This window comes from Gobio gobio, assembly GCF_949357685.1.
Source record: "Gobio gobio genome assembly, chromosome: 10".
NCBI classification, from domain to species: domain Eukaryota; kingdom Metazoa; phylum Chordata; class Actinopteri; order Cypriniformes; family Gobionidae; genus Gobio; species Gobio gobio.
Genome location: NC_137116.1, coordinates 36,295,181 through 36,310,568, shown reverse-complemented (window position 1 = coordinate 36,310,568; position 15,388 = coordinate 36,295,181). Strand labels below are relative to the sequence as shown.

Genomic DNA, 15,388 nt, shown 5'->3' with positions numbered 1-15,388 from the left:
GTGGCGTGTTAAAACAATGTCTTTAATGTTTTACCCATGCATTATTTCTTTACCAAACCTCTTTTAAAATATAAAAGGCATCGTATGGAACAGATAGAGACCAAACATGATAAGAAACGGTTACCATCCATTCATTTATCTGTTAATGGATTTGTCCTGTGAACTGTTGTGTTAACAGTCAATAACCATTAACATAAACTGTGCTTTGTAAGAAGATAAAGTAGATGTGTTGCAGTCTATATTTTATATTTTATGGCTCTTGCCTTAACTTTAGGAATTGGTTTGGTGGGTAAAGTAAACTTTTAGACCGATGAGAAGTCCTCTCCTTGGGTGGTGGGGGCAGATGTAAGAGGTGCCCTGCCCTGTAAGAGGTGTCTGGTAGTAGTCTGGTAGTGTAATACTAGTAGTATTACAATGTCAAGTGAACTCTTTACAGTTGACCATGTTTTATAGGGTGTGCTTTGTAACTTAAAAAAATATGTAATAATCATTACAGACACATTGAAGGTATAAGGTGAAAATACTACTACATTAAATTACTACTACATTATTACTACATTAATTAAGTTATTTTAGGTCACATAAATATTTTGAAAATACTACTACATTAAAGACTTGTAGTATGTTCTTTAAGGTCAAATAAATATTTTACAACTTGTTTTAAAGCGTTGTGAGCCTCCTTTCAAAAGCTATTGAACTAGAAGTGTTGTCAATGAAGAACCCTATAGAACACAGTGATGGTATAAATCAAAGATCTAGAGTAAATACTACTACATTAAAGACTTGTAGTGTGTTATTTAGGGTCAAATAAATATTTTACAACTTGTTTTAAAGCGGCGTGAGCCTCCTTTCAAAAGTTATTGAACTGGAAGTGTTGTCAATGAAGAACCCTATAGAACACAGTGATGGTATAAATCAAAGATCTACAGTAAATACTAAGACTTGTAGTATGTTCTTTAGGGTCAAATAAATATTTTACAACTTGTTTTAAAGCGGTGTGACCCTCCTTTCAAAAACAATTGAAGTGCAATGTGTGTGAATGAAGCACCTAACAGAAGACAGAGATGGTATAAGTTGTACTGTACATTTAGTTAGTTGCATATTCACAGATTCGAATTTTCCGGATCAATTAACGGCCCCCCTGATCTGAACCCGAGCGGTGTTCTGTTATTGGATTTCTGTGCTAGCCACGGTTTGTCCATAACGAACACCATGTTCAAGCATAAGGGTGTCCATCAGTGCACGTGGCACCAGGACACCCTAGGACGGAGGTCGATGATCGACTTTGTGGTCGTGTCATCAGACCTTCGGCCATATGTCTTGGACACTCGGGTGAAGAGAGGGGCGGAGCTGTCAACTGATCACCACCTGGTGGTGAGTTGGATCCGATGGCGGGGGAGGAAGCTGGACAGACCCGGCAGACCCAAACGTACTGTGAGGGTCTGTTGGGAACGTTTGGCCGAGCCCCCTGTCAGAGAGATCTTCAACTCCCACCTCCGGCAGAACTTCGACCGGATCCCGAGGGAGTCTGGAGATATTGAGTCCGAGTTGACCATGTTCTCCACCTCCATTGTCGCTGCGGCCGCTCGGAGCTGTGGCCGTAAGGTCTCTGGTGCCTGTCGAGGCGGCAATCCCCGAACTCGGTGGTGGACACCGGAAGTAAGGGATGCCGTCAAGCTGAAGAAGGAGTCCTATCGGGCCTGGATGGCTTGTGGGACTCCGGAGGCAGCTGACCGGTACCAGCAGGCCAAGCGGACTGCAGCCCGGGTAGTCGTGGAGGCAAAAAATCGGGCCTGGGAGGAGTTTGGTGAGGCCATGGAGAAAGACTATTGGTCGGCCTCGAAGAGATTCTGGCAAACCGTTCGACGCCTCAGGAGGGGGAAACAGTGCCCTACCAACACTGTTTACAGTGGAGATGGGCACCTGTTGACCTCAACTGGGGATATCGTCGGGCGGTGGAAGGAATACTTCGAGGATCTCCTCAATCCCACCGACATGTCTTCCGTTGAGGAAGCAGTGGCTGGGGACTCAGAGGTGGAATCGTCCATCACCGGGCTGAAGTCATCGAGGTGGTTAAAAAGCTCCTCGGTGGCAAGGCACCGGGGTTGGATGAGATCCGCCCTGAGTACCTCAAGTCTCTGGATGTTGTGGGGCTGTCTTGGCTGACACGCCTCTGCAGCATCGCGTGGCGGTCGGGGACAGTACCTCTGGACTGGCAGACCGGGGTGGTGGTCCCTCTTTTCAAGAAGGGGGACCGGAGAGTGTGTTCCAACTATAGGGGGATCACACTTCTCAGCCTCCCCGGGAAAGTCTATGCTAGGGTACTGGAGAGGAGAATTCGGCCGATGGTGAAACCTCGGATTCAGGAGGAACAGTGTGGTTTTCGTCCCGGCGTGGAACACTGGACCAACTCTACACCCTTTCCAGGGTGCCCAACCAGTCCACATGTGTTTTGTGGATTTGGAGAAGGCATTCGACTGTGTTCCACGTGGCATTCTGTGGAGGGTGCTCTGGGAGTATGGGGTCGGCGGCCCCCTGCTTAGGGCTGTTCGGTCCCTGTACGACCAGAGCAGGAGCTTGGTCCGCATTACCGGCAGTAAGTCAGACTTGTTCCCGGTGCATGTTGGACTCACGCAGGGCTGCCCTTTGTCACCGGTTCTGTTCATAATTTTTATGGACAGAATTTCTAGGTGCAGCCAGGGGCCGGAGAGTGTCCGGTTTGGGGACCACACGATTTCGTCACTGCTTTTTGCGGATGATGTTGTCGTGTTGGCTTCCTCGAGCCAGGACCTTCAGCGTGCACTGGGACGGTTTGCGGCCGAGTGTGAAGCGGCTGGGATGAGAATCAGCACCTCCAAGTCCGAGGCCATGGTTCTCAGTCGGAAAAGGGTGGCTTGCCCGCTTCAGGTGGGTGGAGAGTTCCTGCCTCAAGTGGAGGAGTTCAGGTATCTTGGGGTCTTGTTCACGAGTGAGGGAAGGATGGAACGGGAGATTGACAGAAGGATCGGTGCAGCTTCTGCAGTAATGCGGTCGATGTACCGGTCTGTCGTGGTAAAGAAGGAGCTGAGCTGCAAGGCAAAGCTCTCGATTTACCGGTCAATCTACGTTCCTACTCTCACCTATGGTCATGAGCTTTGGGTCATGACCGAAAGGACAAGATCCCGGATACAAGCGGCCGAAATGAGCTTCCTCCGTAGGGTGGCTGGGCGCTCCCTTAGAGATAGGGTGAGGAGCTCGGTCACTCGGGAGGAACTCGGAGTAGAGCCGCTGCTCCTCCACATCGAGAGGAGCCAGCTGAGGTGGCTCGGGCATCTATTTCGGATGCCTCCTGGATGCCTTCCCAGGGAGGTGTTCTGGGCACGTCCCACCGGGAGGAGGCCCCGGGGAAGACCAAGGACACGCTGGAGGGACTATGTCTCCCGGCTGGCCTGGGAACGCCTCTGGGTTCCCCCGGAAGAGCTGGAGGAAGTGGCTAGAGAGAGGGAAGTCTGGGTGTCTCTGCTTAGACTGTTGCCCCCGCGACCCGGCCCCGGATAAGCGGAAGATGATGGATGGATGGATGGAATTAACTTGTGAGCTAAACGCTGTTACTACACAAACAACACCTCTTTTCAACCGTAGTAACGTAGACAAGCAGCTAGAACTTTATTTTCCTCAAAATAAGCTTTCCACCGCAGTGGAAAAAAATACACTGATGTCTATACGCAGACGGCTGAGAAACGGATTCGAAGGGACTGTCTGCAAAGTGCAAAACCCCAAAAGCTTTACTACAAAAAGAGCTTATAACACATTTACAAATGTGTTTTTGCACATTTTTATGAACAAAATTCAATAACTTCACTGTACTCCACTGTACCGTCACCAAACTCAGTTGGCACGTCGCCGCTGGCCAGATAGTTATAGTACAGCAATTGTTTTTGAAAAAGAATATGAATTCATATTTGTTATGATTTTTCATAATGAACAATATTCAATAAGTTTACTGTACTTCACTGTACCATCACCAAACTCAGTTGGCACTTCACCGCTGGCCAGATGGTTATAGTACAGCAGTTGTTTTTGGAAAAGAATATGAATTCATATTTTTTATGATTATTCATAATGAACAATATTCAATAAATTCACTGTACTTCACTGTACCGTCACCAAACTCAGTTGGCACGTCGCCGCTGGCCAGATGGTTATAGTACAGCAGTTGTTTTTGAAAAAGAATACGAATTCATATTTTTTATGATTTTTCAAAATGAACAATATTCAAAATATTCACTGTACTCCACTGTACCATCACCAAACTCAGTTGGCATGTCGCCACTGAGCAGATTGTTCTAGTACAGCAGTTGTTTTTGAAAAAGAATATGAATTCATATTTTTTATGATTTTTCCAAATGAACAATATTCAAAATATTCACTGTACTCTACTGTACCGTCACCAAACTCAGTTGGCATGTCCCCGCTGACCAGATTGTTATAGTACAGCACTTGTTTTTGAAAAAGAATATGAATTCATATTTTTTATGATTTTTCATAATGAAGAATATGCAATAAATTCACTGTACTTCCCTGTACCGTCACCTAACTAAATTGCCACGTCGCCGCTGGCCAGATGGTTATAGTACAGCAGTTGTTTTTGAAAAAGAATAAGAATTCATATTTTTTATGATTATTCATAATGAAGAATATTCAATAAGTTTACTGTACTTCACTGTACCGTCACCAAACTCAGTTGGCACGTCGCCGCAACCCAGATAGTTATACTACAGCAATTGTTTTTGGAAAATAATACAAATTCATATTTTTTTAAGAATTTTCATAATGAAGAATACTCAATAGGTTTACTGTACTTCACTGTACCGTCACCAAACTCAGTTGGCACGTCGCCGCTGGCCAGATGGTTATAGTACAGCAATTGTTTTTGAAAAAGAATATGAATTCATATTTTTTATGATTATTCATAATGAAGAATATTCAATAAGTTTACTGTACTTCACTGTACCGTCACCAAGCTCAGTTGGCACGTCGCAGCAACCCAGATAGTTATACTACAGCAATTGTTTTTGGAAAATAATACAAATTCATATTTTTTTAAGAATTTTCATAATGAAGAATACTCAATAGGTTTACTGTACTTCACTGTACCGTCACCAAACTCAGTTGGCACGTCGCCGCTGGCCAGATGGTTATAGTACAGCAATTGTTTTTGAAAAAGAATATGAATTCATATTTTTTTATGAATTTTCATAATGAAGAATATTCAATAAGTTTACTGTACTTCACTGTACCGTCACCAAACTCAGTTGGCACGTCGCCGCAACCCAGATAGTTATACTACAGCAATTGTTTTTGGAAAATAATACAAATTCATATTTTTTTATGAATTTTCATAATGAAGAATACTCAATAGGTTTACTGTACTTCACTGTACCGTCACCAAACTCAGTTGGCACGTCGCCGCTGGCCAGATGGTTATAGTACAGCAATTGTTTTTGAAAAAGAATATGAATTCATATTTTTTATGATTATTCATAATGAAGAATATGCAATAAATTCACTGTACTTCACTGTACCGTCACCAAACTCAGTTGGCACGTCGCCGATGGCCAAGATGGTTATAGTACAGCAGTTGTTTTTAGAAAAGAATAATAAATAAAGCAACGCTCTCCATTGACTTTGCATTGCCTGAAGCGCCTCTTTGTCATTTCTGACTTATAACAAAAAACAGAACAATGTCTAAAAGCTGATATGTCACAAAGTGTACAGCAAACAAGCTAAACAACCCAAAACCAAAAACACAGAAGTCCACGTGTGGGCGTGGCCTAAATGCACTCTGTCTCTATTGGACTGGATGGTGTGTCATTGTATACATGTGAGGCACAAATTGTTTATAAACCATCTTGAACAGAGATTTTCCACTAGTTTTTGAATTGTTCACCAAAAATAAACATCATGTTTGTTGTCGTGCTTTCTGAGTAGGCTACTTGTCAATAATCTGATGGATTCAGTACCATGGACAGTGATATTTCTGATTGACTGTAAACATCAAAAAATGCGCATGAACTGTGATATTGGGAGACTTTTATGTTAAACAAAGATATGATACAACAGGAAAAAAATCAATGAAAATTTAGCCATTCTTTAAAAAAATTTATTCAACACCAAGAGAACACGGTTACGTTGTTCTTCTTTACTGCAAGTCTATATATCACTGAAAATCAGAGGTGAATAAAACAGCAAGACATGGGCTGCAGTATGATGTGTAGGGTCCAAGAAGATCCGAGATGTTCCAACTTTCTTTGCCGCAGTCGGCCCATGTTTTCAAAACCTATTGAAATAAATCATATGTCATTGTTAAAACCAACATACCAATAGAGCTCGTGCTCATTTTGAGGCAAATAAACAAATGTAAAATGTAAAATGAAGCGATTGACTATGTTCAGGAGATTACACATGAATTTGCACATGACAGGATATCAAATTACAGCTCATGTACATGTTTTTCATTTCCTAAACATCTTTTTAAACACCATCATTATAATGCATTTTAATTATTTCTAAAGTAAAATATATAGCATTATAATGTGAGTCATATTTGCTGGTAGCTACATCTGTAGCTGGCTAAAATGCAGTTATCTGTTTGCACACAATAAAAAAATGAACTTTTTACACGGTCCCTAACTGGTTTTCCGCACTACATTGGACATTCCGTGGACATTCGCAAGTAAGAATGCCGTTAAAATAATAATTGGCCATTTTTTTCGATTGTAAAAACGGTTGTAGCTTGACAATCATTGCTTCACAATATCATGTCGCTGTTTACAATTTGCAAACATGCATTTATTGCAGTTATATTGAGATCGCGGAAGTCCGAATGTGCGAATATAAAACCAACTTTACCGGAGTCGACATGGGTAAGTAATTAATGACAGAATTTTCATTTTTGGGTGAACTAACCCTTTAACTTCTCACTACTTTATGTATATATTGTGAATATATGTTTAAACATTCTAAAATACATTCAAAATCTATATTTTTATATTTATTTTTTGTTGTCTGAAATATTTTGAATTGTTTGCTTTTGCAAATTATTATACATACATTTGCAGAAATGTTACAAGTCAATTTATTACTTTTTTTTATCACAAATTATTTCTTTTTTTAGAACAAGAGATTAATTTTTAAAAAAGTAGGCTAAATAAGACCAACAAAATACAAAACAAAACAACAGCACCAATAAACAGTAGTGAAGAGTTCACAGAACAATAAAACATTCATCTTTCTCTTATCTGCCATTTCCCTCTCTTTCTGTGTATGTACGAGTGTGTACGTCTGTGTGCGTGTGTGTGTGTGTGTGTGGTTTGTTCACACTGTTGTGCATTTATGTCAAAATAAAAAAATAAAATGCCCCACACACCTGTGTGTGTGTGTGTGTGTGTGTGTGTGTCTGTGTTTGTGTGTGTGTGTGTGTGTGTGTGTGTGCGCGCGTTGTTCCATGTTGCATTTGTGCTCTAGTATTAGTCCTTCATTTATGTATGGAAATTTTTCAGATTTATGCAAGTTTTGTTGATTTTATTTGCCAATTTCTATAAAAATGCTCTCTGTTGCAGTCACACGTGTGTGTGTGTGTGTGTGTGTGTGTGTGTGTGTGTGTGTGTGTGTGTGTGTGTGTGTGTATGCGTGTGTGTGTGAGATAGAAAGTTTGTTCCACTTTGTGTTTATGCTCTAGGACCAGAAAAATTTTCAGATTTATACTGGAATTTTTTTTTTTTTTTTTTTACAAACAAATGAAAAAGAATAATTTTTTTCATTTTCAAAGTGGGGTCAATCTGACCCCGAGGGACTTAAACGGTAAACATTTTTTTACACACGTTTAGAATAACCAAATCAAGCCCAGGTTTTTTGTGCGTGTTAAGATGTAAAAAAGAAGAGATAAAGGGAGATAAAGGGAACACTTTTTAAAAATGTTGAAGTCTATGGGGTCGTTGTGTCCATTTCTTTTACTGTCTATGGACCCCATAGACTTCAACGGAGAAAAGTGAAGTCAATTAGAAGAACTCACTTCCTGATAGCTGACCGTACTGCGCAGCCTCAGACTGAGCTTGATGACGTAGATGTGACGTGAGCAACCTGTCTGACAGTTGGAAATCTTCTAGTAGTTGTGCAAAGTGAAATCTGAATCACGTTTTTTAAATATTTTGTCCCGTTGCTTTTGGCTCTCTATGGGTTTCTCCCCATGTTTCTCCCTTGACTTTATCGGACTTTATGCCTCCACGTCCCCCCGATTGCCTCATAGGCAATAAAAGATTGCCTCCGAGCTTCTCCTCCTGTCTATACGGTAATTTCTTTACTGTGCAACAGAGAGTCGTATTTACATTTATGCGTTTGACAGACGCTTTTATACAAAGCGACTTACATTGCATTCAAGGTACACATTTTACATTTTGTCAGTTCTTGCTTTCCCTGGGAATCGAACCATGACCTTGGCGTTGCTGGCACAACGCTCTTTTGTTTGAGCTACAGGTTATGACGCAATTGTTAGCCTATTTTTTACAAAAAAGGCTTCTACTAGGCGATAGTGTAAGATACATGGTAATGGAATCTTTTATACATTGTTGTGTTTCTTTGGAAATAAACAATGGACAAATGGAGTCTTTAAACACCTAAGATGTAAAGTTATTCTCTGTCAAAATGATGCCAAAATGAATGGGAGTGTCACATGTCTGTCCTGTCTTGTGAAGCACATGTGGTGTGTTGTTGTTTTGGGCTGTGCTCGTGTCTTTGTCTGATCCCTCCCCCTTGTTATCTAATTAGTGTTTGATTTCTTCCACCTGTTCCCTCCTGATTTCTTCCCCTTTATATAGTTCCCATGTGCTCATAGTCTTGGTGGTTACGTTGTAATGTCTACGTCCTCCGTTCCCTGTGATTCCCTGGTATGTTCAGTTTTCTGTTATGTTATGTTTTTTTTCCCCCTCGTGGGTTTTGTTTTGAGTTTATGTTTTATTTTATAATACATTTCTATTCTCCTGCACTTGAGTCCTCTCACCAGTTTTCCTTTGTGTTAAACGTGACAGAACGTAACCACCATGCAGAGGACTCAGCAGGAAACGGTCCCACCACGTATGAACATTTTGGAGTGCTTTGCGTGGTGGGCTCGTCTCACTGAGGAGGCCAATAGGCTCCCTGTTCCGGTGGATCGTGTTCCGGTAGCCCCAGTTCCGGTGGATCCGAGGCCAGTGGTACGTAAACGGAGGAGGAGGAGGAGAAAGGTTCCCTCCATGCCAGGTTGGGTGGTCCCTGTTCCGGTGGTCCGTATTCCGGTGGACCGTGTTCCGGTGATCCCTGTTCCGGTGGTCCGTGTTCCGGTGGTCCCTGAACCGGTGGTGCCAGTTCCCGAGCCGGTGGTGCCAGTTCCAGTGCCTGAGCCGGTGGTGCCAGTTCCAGTCCCTGTGCCGGTGGTCCCTTTGGCGGTGGTCCCTGCTCCGGTGGTCCCGAGTCCTGACAGAGCCTGGAGGGCTGTGATGGGGTTCTTCATGGCGGCAGTCCTGCGTGCCTGGGAGGAGCACAGGGTTTCCCCTGGCGTGGTCCCAGTTCCGGTGGTCCCTGCTCCGGTGGACCCTGCTCCGGTGGACCCTGCTCCGGTGGTCCCTGCTCCGGTGGACCCTGCTCCGGTGGTCCCTGCTCCGGTGGTCCCTGCTCCGGTGGACCCTGCTCCGGTGGTCCCTGCTCCGGTGGACCCTGCTCCGGTGGACCCTGCTCCGGTGGACCCTGCTCCGGTGGTCCCTGCTCCGGTGGTCCCTGCTCCGGTGGTCCCGAGTCCTGACACAGCCTGGAGGGCTGTGATGGGGTTCTTCATGGCGGCGGTCCTGCGTGCCTGGGAGGAGCACAGGGTTTCCCCTGGCGTGGTCCCAGTTCCGGTGGACCCTGTTCCGGTGGACCCTGTTCCGGTGGACCTTGTTCCGGTGGACCCTGCTCCGGTGATCCCTGCTCCGGTGGTCCCTGCTCCGGTGGTCCCTGCTCCGGTGGTCCCTGCTCCGGCGGACCCAGTTCCGGTGGACCCAAGGCCAGAGACCATCCCGGCGGTTCCTGCAGTGTCCGGGCCTCCCGAACTCGGCGGGCCGCCCCGGCCTCCCGAACTCTGCGCGCCGCCCCGGCCTCCCGAACTCTGCGGGCCGCCCCGGCCTCCCGAACTCTGCGCGCCGCCCCGGCCTCCCGAACTCTGCGGGCCGCCCCGGCCTCCCGAACTCTGCGGGCCGCCCCGGCCTCCCGAACTCTGCGGGCCGCCCCGGCCTCCCGAACTCTGCGGGCCGCCCCGGCCTCCCGAACTCTGCGGGCCGCCCCGGCCTCCCGAACTCTGCGGGCCGCCCCGGCCTCCCGAACTCTGCGGGCCGCCCCGGCCTCCCGAACTCTGCGGGCCGCCCCGGCCTCCCGAACTCTGCGGGCCGCCCCGGCCTCCCGAACTCTGCGGGCCGCCCCGGCCTCCCGAACTCTGCGGGCCGCCCCGGCCTCCCGAACTCTGCGGGCCGCCCCGGCCTCCCGAACTCTGCGGGCCGCCCCGGCCTCCCGAACTCTGCGGGCCGCCCCGGCCTCCCGAACTCTGCGGGCCGCCCCGGCCTCCCGAACTCTGCGGGCCGCCCCGGTCGCCCGAACTCTGCGGGTCGCCTGAACTCTGCGGGCCACCCCGGCCACCTGAACTCTGCAGGCCGTCCCGGCCGCCTGAACTCCGCGGGCCGCCCGGGGCAATGTCACTTGTCTGTCCTGTCTTGTGAAGCACATGTGGTGTGTTGTTGTTTTGGGCTGTGCTCGTGTCTTTGTCTGATCCCTCCCCCTTGTTATCTGATTAGTGTTTGATTTCTTCCACCTGTTCCCTCCTGATTTCTTCCCCTTTATATAGTTCCCATGTGCTCATAGTCTTGGTGGTTACGTTGTAATGTCTACGTCCTCCGTTCCCTGTGATTCCCTGGTATGTTCAGTTTTCTGTTATGTTATGTTTTTTTTCCCCCTCGTGGGTTTTGTTTTGAGTTTGTTTTATTTTATAATAAATTTCTATTCTCCTGCACTTGAGTCCTCGCACCAGTTTTCCTTTGTGTTAAACGTGACAGAAAAAAAACATAACATAACAGAAAACTGAACATACCAGGGAATCACAGGGAACGGAGGACGTAGACATTACAACGTAACCACCAAGACTATGAGCACATGGGAACTATATAAAGGGGAAGAAATCAGGAGGGAACAGGTGGAAGAAATCAAACACTAATCATTTACATTTATGCATTTAGCAGACGCTTTTATCCGAAGCGACTTACAACTTGGGGGTACAATAAGCGATTGGTCGTGAAGAGTCGAGTGAGCGCAACAAGTGCCTGAAATACTTAGTCCGTGTACATTTCTCAGTGTAGCACAGGCTAGAGTAGGGCGGGAAAGAGGAGGAAAAGAGGAAAGGAAAGTTTTTTATTTTTTATTTATTTTTTTATTTTTTTCAGATAACAAGGGGGAGGGATCAGACAAAGACACGAGCACAGCCCAAAACAACAACACACCACATGTGCTTCACAAGACAGGACAGACATGTGACAGGGAGTCAATGCTAATGCTAACAGGTGATGGCTTGGTTAGCAATGGCTGCCCCTAAGGAAGGTACGCTTTCCGGGTGCTGGATTACCCCATTGGTTAGCCCTAATGTGAAGCTAGATTGTTTTTTGTTTTTTACAAAATTTACAAAAAAGCATACAATGACATCAAACAAAACACAAACAGAAATTGAAATTGGGGGATACGCATACCAGATCTTACATTGTACAAGGTAAAACGTTAAATTTAGCAAATTACTTTTTCCAATATGAGGGATGTTTTAATGCATTTCTTATTTCTAGTAATTGAGTTCAATGAGTCATAAAATATTTTAAGATCTTTACAGAAAAACTTAAATGCAAGTTTTATAGACATTACTTTAGCTTTATGAATATGAAGAATAATTAACTTCATTGTGTAATGCGAAGCTAGTGCTGCAGGCTGAATAAAAAGAAGATTGAAACACTTTGACTGATGAAACGAAGACAATAAACACGACAACATCAAGATATGATGTATTTGATTTCTTCAAATCTTCACGATTTTCATAATAGTAAGGTATGCAGTGCTGATTGAGTGCAGACTTTATCACTGTATAGAATAATACAAAACAATACATTGTCTGCCTCATTCTGTCCAAAAAAATACAACATTATTAAAAGTAGACGTATAGACAAACATAAATTGATTCACCTGGACCAAAAAAATTACGACATGCCACTGGTGAGTAAAAGTCACTTTCTATGATTTCTATATTGTTTTATTATTATAATAATTATTATTATTATATTATTTTATACTATTAAAATGCTCCACGGAGAGCACTTCATATGGGACTCCATGATGGAATGGACTGGACCATATTTTTTTCATACACTACAGTTCAAATGTTTGAGGTTGGTAAGGTTTTTTGATATTTTTGAAAGAAGTTTTATGCTCACCAAGGCTGCATCAATTTGATCAAAAATACAGAAAAACTGTATTATTCTGAAATATTATTACAATTTTAAAATAAGCGTTTTCTATTTTAATGTGTTCAAATGTAATTTAGTCCTGTAATGGCAAACCTGAATTTATCATCATTACTCGAGTCTTCATTGTCACATGATCCTTCAGAAATCATTCTAATATGCTGATTTGCTGCTCCGTGCTCAAGAATAATTTCTTATTAGTATCAATGTTGAAAACAGTTGTGCTGCAAACAGAAGTCTGTTATCTATTGAATTCTGGCTGAGACGGTACGGCCTGATTGAGTCTAAGGCCACTGTATTGCCCATCAGGGCTTGGGTATTCTGCTCTTATCCTCCATATACAACAACTGGGTATTACTGGAATAGCGTCTCTGGGTGTGCTGTCACCAAACCGCCATCTAATGAACTGAGCATAGGCCCCATGGCGCAGCTGAGCCCCCTCTTGTAGCTCTGCTAGGGGATCTACATACAACAAAGCGGTCTCTAGGACGGAGCGACTGACAACCAGTGTTGAAAAGAGCGGGGAGGAAGTTATGCAGTGCCCTTTTTCTGATCGACAGCACAGTTGCTCCTGCAGGATGTCTGAAGGCCGGCAGCAGCCACACTGACACCAGGCCGGACACCCGGACTGTGACGCCTCCAGTAATGGTGTATCTGTGCTCTGTCCGCTGCGCTGCCTTCTGGGAAGGTCTTCGTCTATAAGCCCACCACTCTGGCCATTCTGTACCGGCTCACTTCTGCTTTGGCCACACTGCAGGACACTCATCAGAGTCTTCATGCCCGCCAAATCATTCTAATAGAGAACAGACATGGGCTATTATAGTTAATAAGGGTATGTTTACACAACAACAATGTACTAAAAAAGTTTTTTCTTTGTACAGACGACAATGTTTTCAAAACGATCCCTGTTCACATGGATTCGTGAAAACGATTAAAAACACTGTATTGTACATTTTTTAACTTAAAAAAATGTACACTAACTGAAATAACATTAAATTAATTATAAATTTTTTTTTTTATTTCAACTAGTTGGTGAGGCAACATTTCCCATTTTCATTTAGTTTAACTTGTAATACAATGAACTAAAACAAAAATAAAATGAACTATACAGACATTAAAAAAACTAATTTGAATAATACTGAAAATAAAAAAAAATTGTTTTCATTAAAATAAGAATGAATAAAAAATAAATAAAAATAACATTAATTCAATAGACTGACCAAAAAAATTACAACTCATTTAAAATTAAAGTTATTATTTACTTACCCTAACCAAAAAAAAAAAAATTTAAACACAAAAAAACTTGATAAATGAATGAATTCAACAGCACATGCAATACACTGTGTTGACTCATAAAACACTTAAAGGGATAGTTCTCCCAAAAATGAAATTTATGTCATCCTTTACTCACCTTAAAGTAGGGGGAAAATACTATGGTAGTCAATGGTTGCAATCTGCTTTGTTACAAACATTTTGTGTTCAGCAGAACAAAGAAACTCTTACAGGTTTGGAACAACTTGAGGGTGAGTAAAGGATGACAATTTTCATTTTCGGGAGAACTATCCCTTTAAAGGTCCCATGGCATGGCAATTTTCTATTATTTTATAATGTTTCCTGAGGTGTACTTATATTGTTAGTATGATTTTTACATCATAAAATGTCATAATTTAGAAATAAAAGGCATTTTTTTCTATACTGCTGTTTGCCCTGTGGCTGAATGCCCTGTTTCAAGAGGCGTGTCTGCTGTGAGACTTCAGTAAAAACGCCCACTGTTGTGATTGGCTGACATCTTTGCATTTGAAATGAGCGGAGGGGGCGTGGTTTAACAAGGTATACGACGCACAAGCTGCTGCCAGAGAGACGGATGGACCTGAGTTCACTTCACATCAGTTCTCAGCATGTCTCAGTTCAGTGAACTGTTGTAGTTACTAGAATATACTTCAGGTTATTAGTTTATTTCTAGTCGGAGGGACTGTCACTCATGTCAGAAAGTTAGTAACTTTAGTAAATTATGGATCAGCGCTGACTCGAGACGTGAACCGTTTAGAACGATTCAGTCCGATTTGGTGAACTGGTTCGGTTCACTAAAAAGAACCGATTCAAAAGAATGATTCGTTCGCGAACCGGACATCACGGAGACGGAGCTCAGCGATTGCTAACAAAGTTATTTATAGTAACTACTGAGATGTGAGAGCGCTGTCTGTCAGCGCGAGTTCATTGTGTTTGTATCTGAGAGTTCTGAATAAACACGAGTCCCAGTCACGCCGAGTCCGTCTTCATCATTATTCTACCAACTTTGTAACACATGCAATGTACCATTACAGCGAGATGAACGAGTTAGTAAGTGTTGATTATAGCATTATTTTTAGATATGTTCCAATCATATGAAAAGCGTCAGCGACACGCATTGAGTACACAGCGCAAACAAAGACACAACAGCAGTAATCAAATGTAATCCAGTTTATTGTGGGGATAGCTGGCTAGCCTAGCCGGATACCCTCACGCTTACCCCCCTTCTGCTTAATCTCGCGCCGCGTTTGGTGCCTCTGCTGTGGGCCAGATGCAGTACTGGGGGTCGGGGATGTTGAAGGCCGACCGGTCAGTGCAGCCCGAGCCTCGGCGTGCGTGAGGTTTATCTCTAAAGAGATGTGAGTCTGCCGATGTTGAGCAGAAACTCATGACTGTATGCACATTGTAGAACAGATAGACACGACGAGGACGTACAAAAACACTGACTCACAAGATAGAAAACACGAAAACACTGTTCTGTCGGGAGAGAGAGAAGCCGCTGCGTGTGCACGAATAATAAATAATTAGCTACATATAAGAAATCACTGATCACAGATCAGAAG

General features: G+C 43.7%; 1 protein-coding gene across 1 annotated transcript in view; it reads right to left on the bottom strand.

Moving 5' to 3' along the window:
- Positions 1 to 12,763: 12,763 nt before the first annotated feature.
- LOC307132778 (P2X purinoceptor 4-like) overlaps positions 12,764 to 15,388 on the bottom strand; it is a gene marked incomplete at its 5' end in the record, with an annotated part of 88,415 nt that continues 85,790 nt past the window's right edge. Inside the window, one exon of the mRNA XM_079827328.1 lies at positions 12,764 to 13,329. Coding sequence (XP_079683454.1) covers positions 12,778 to 13,329 — 552 coding nt within the window. The 3' untranslated portion in view covers positions 12,764 to 12,777. The remainder of the gene's footprint in view (positions 13,330 to 15,388) is intronic.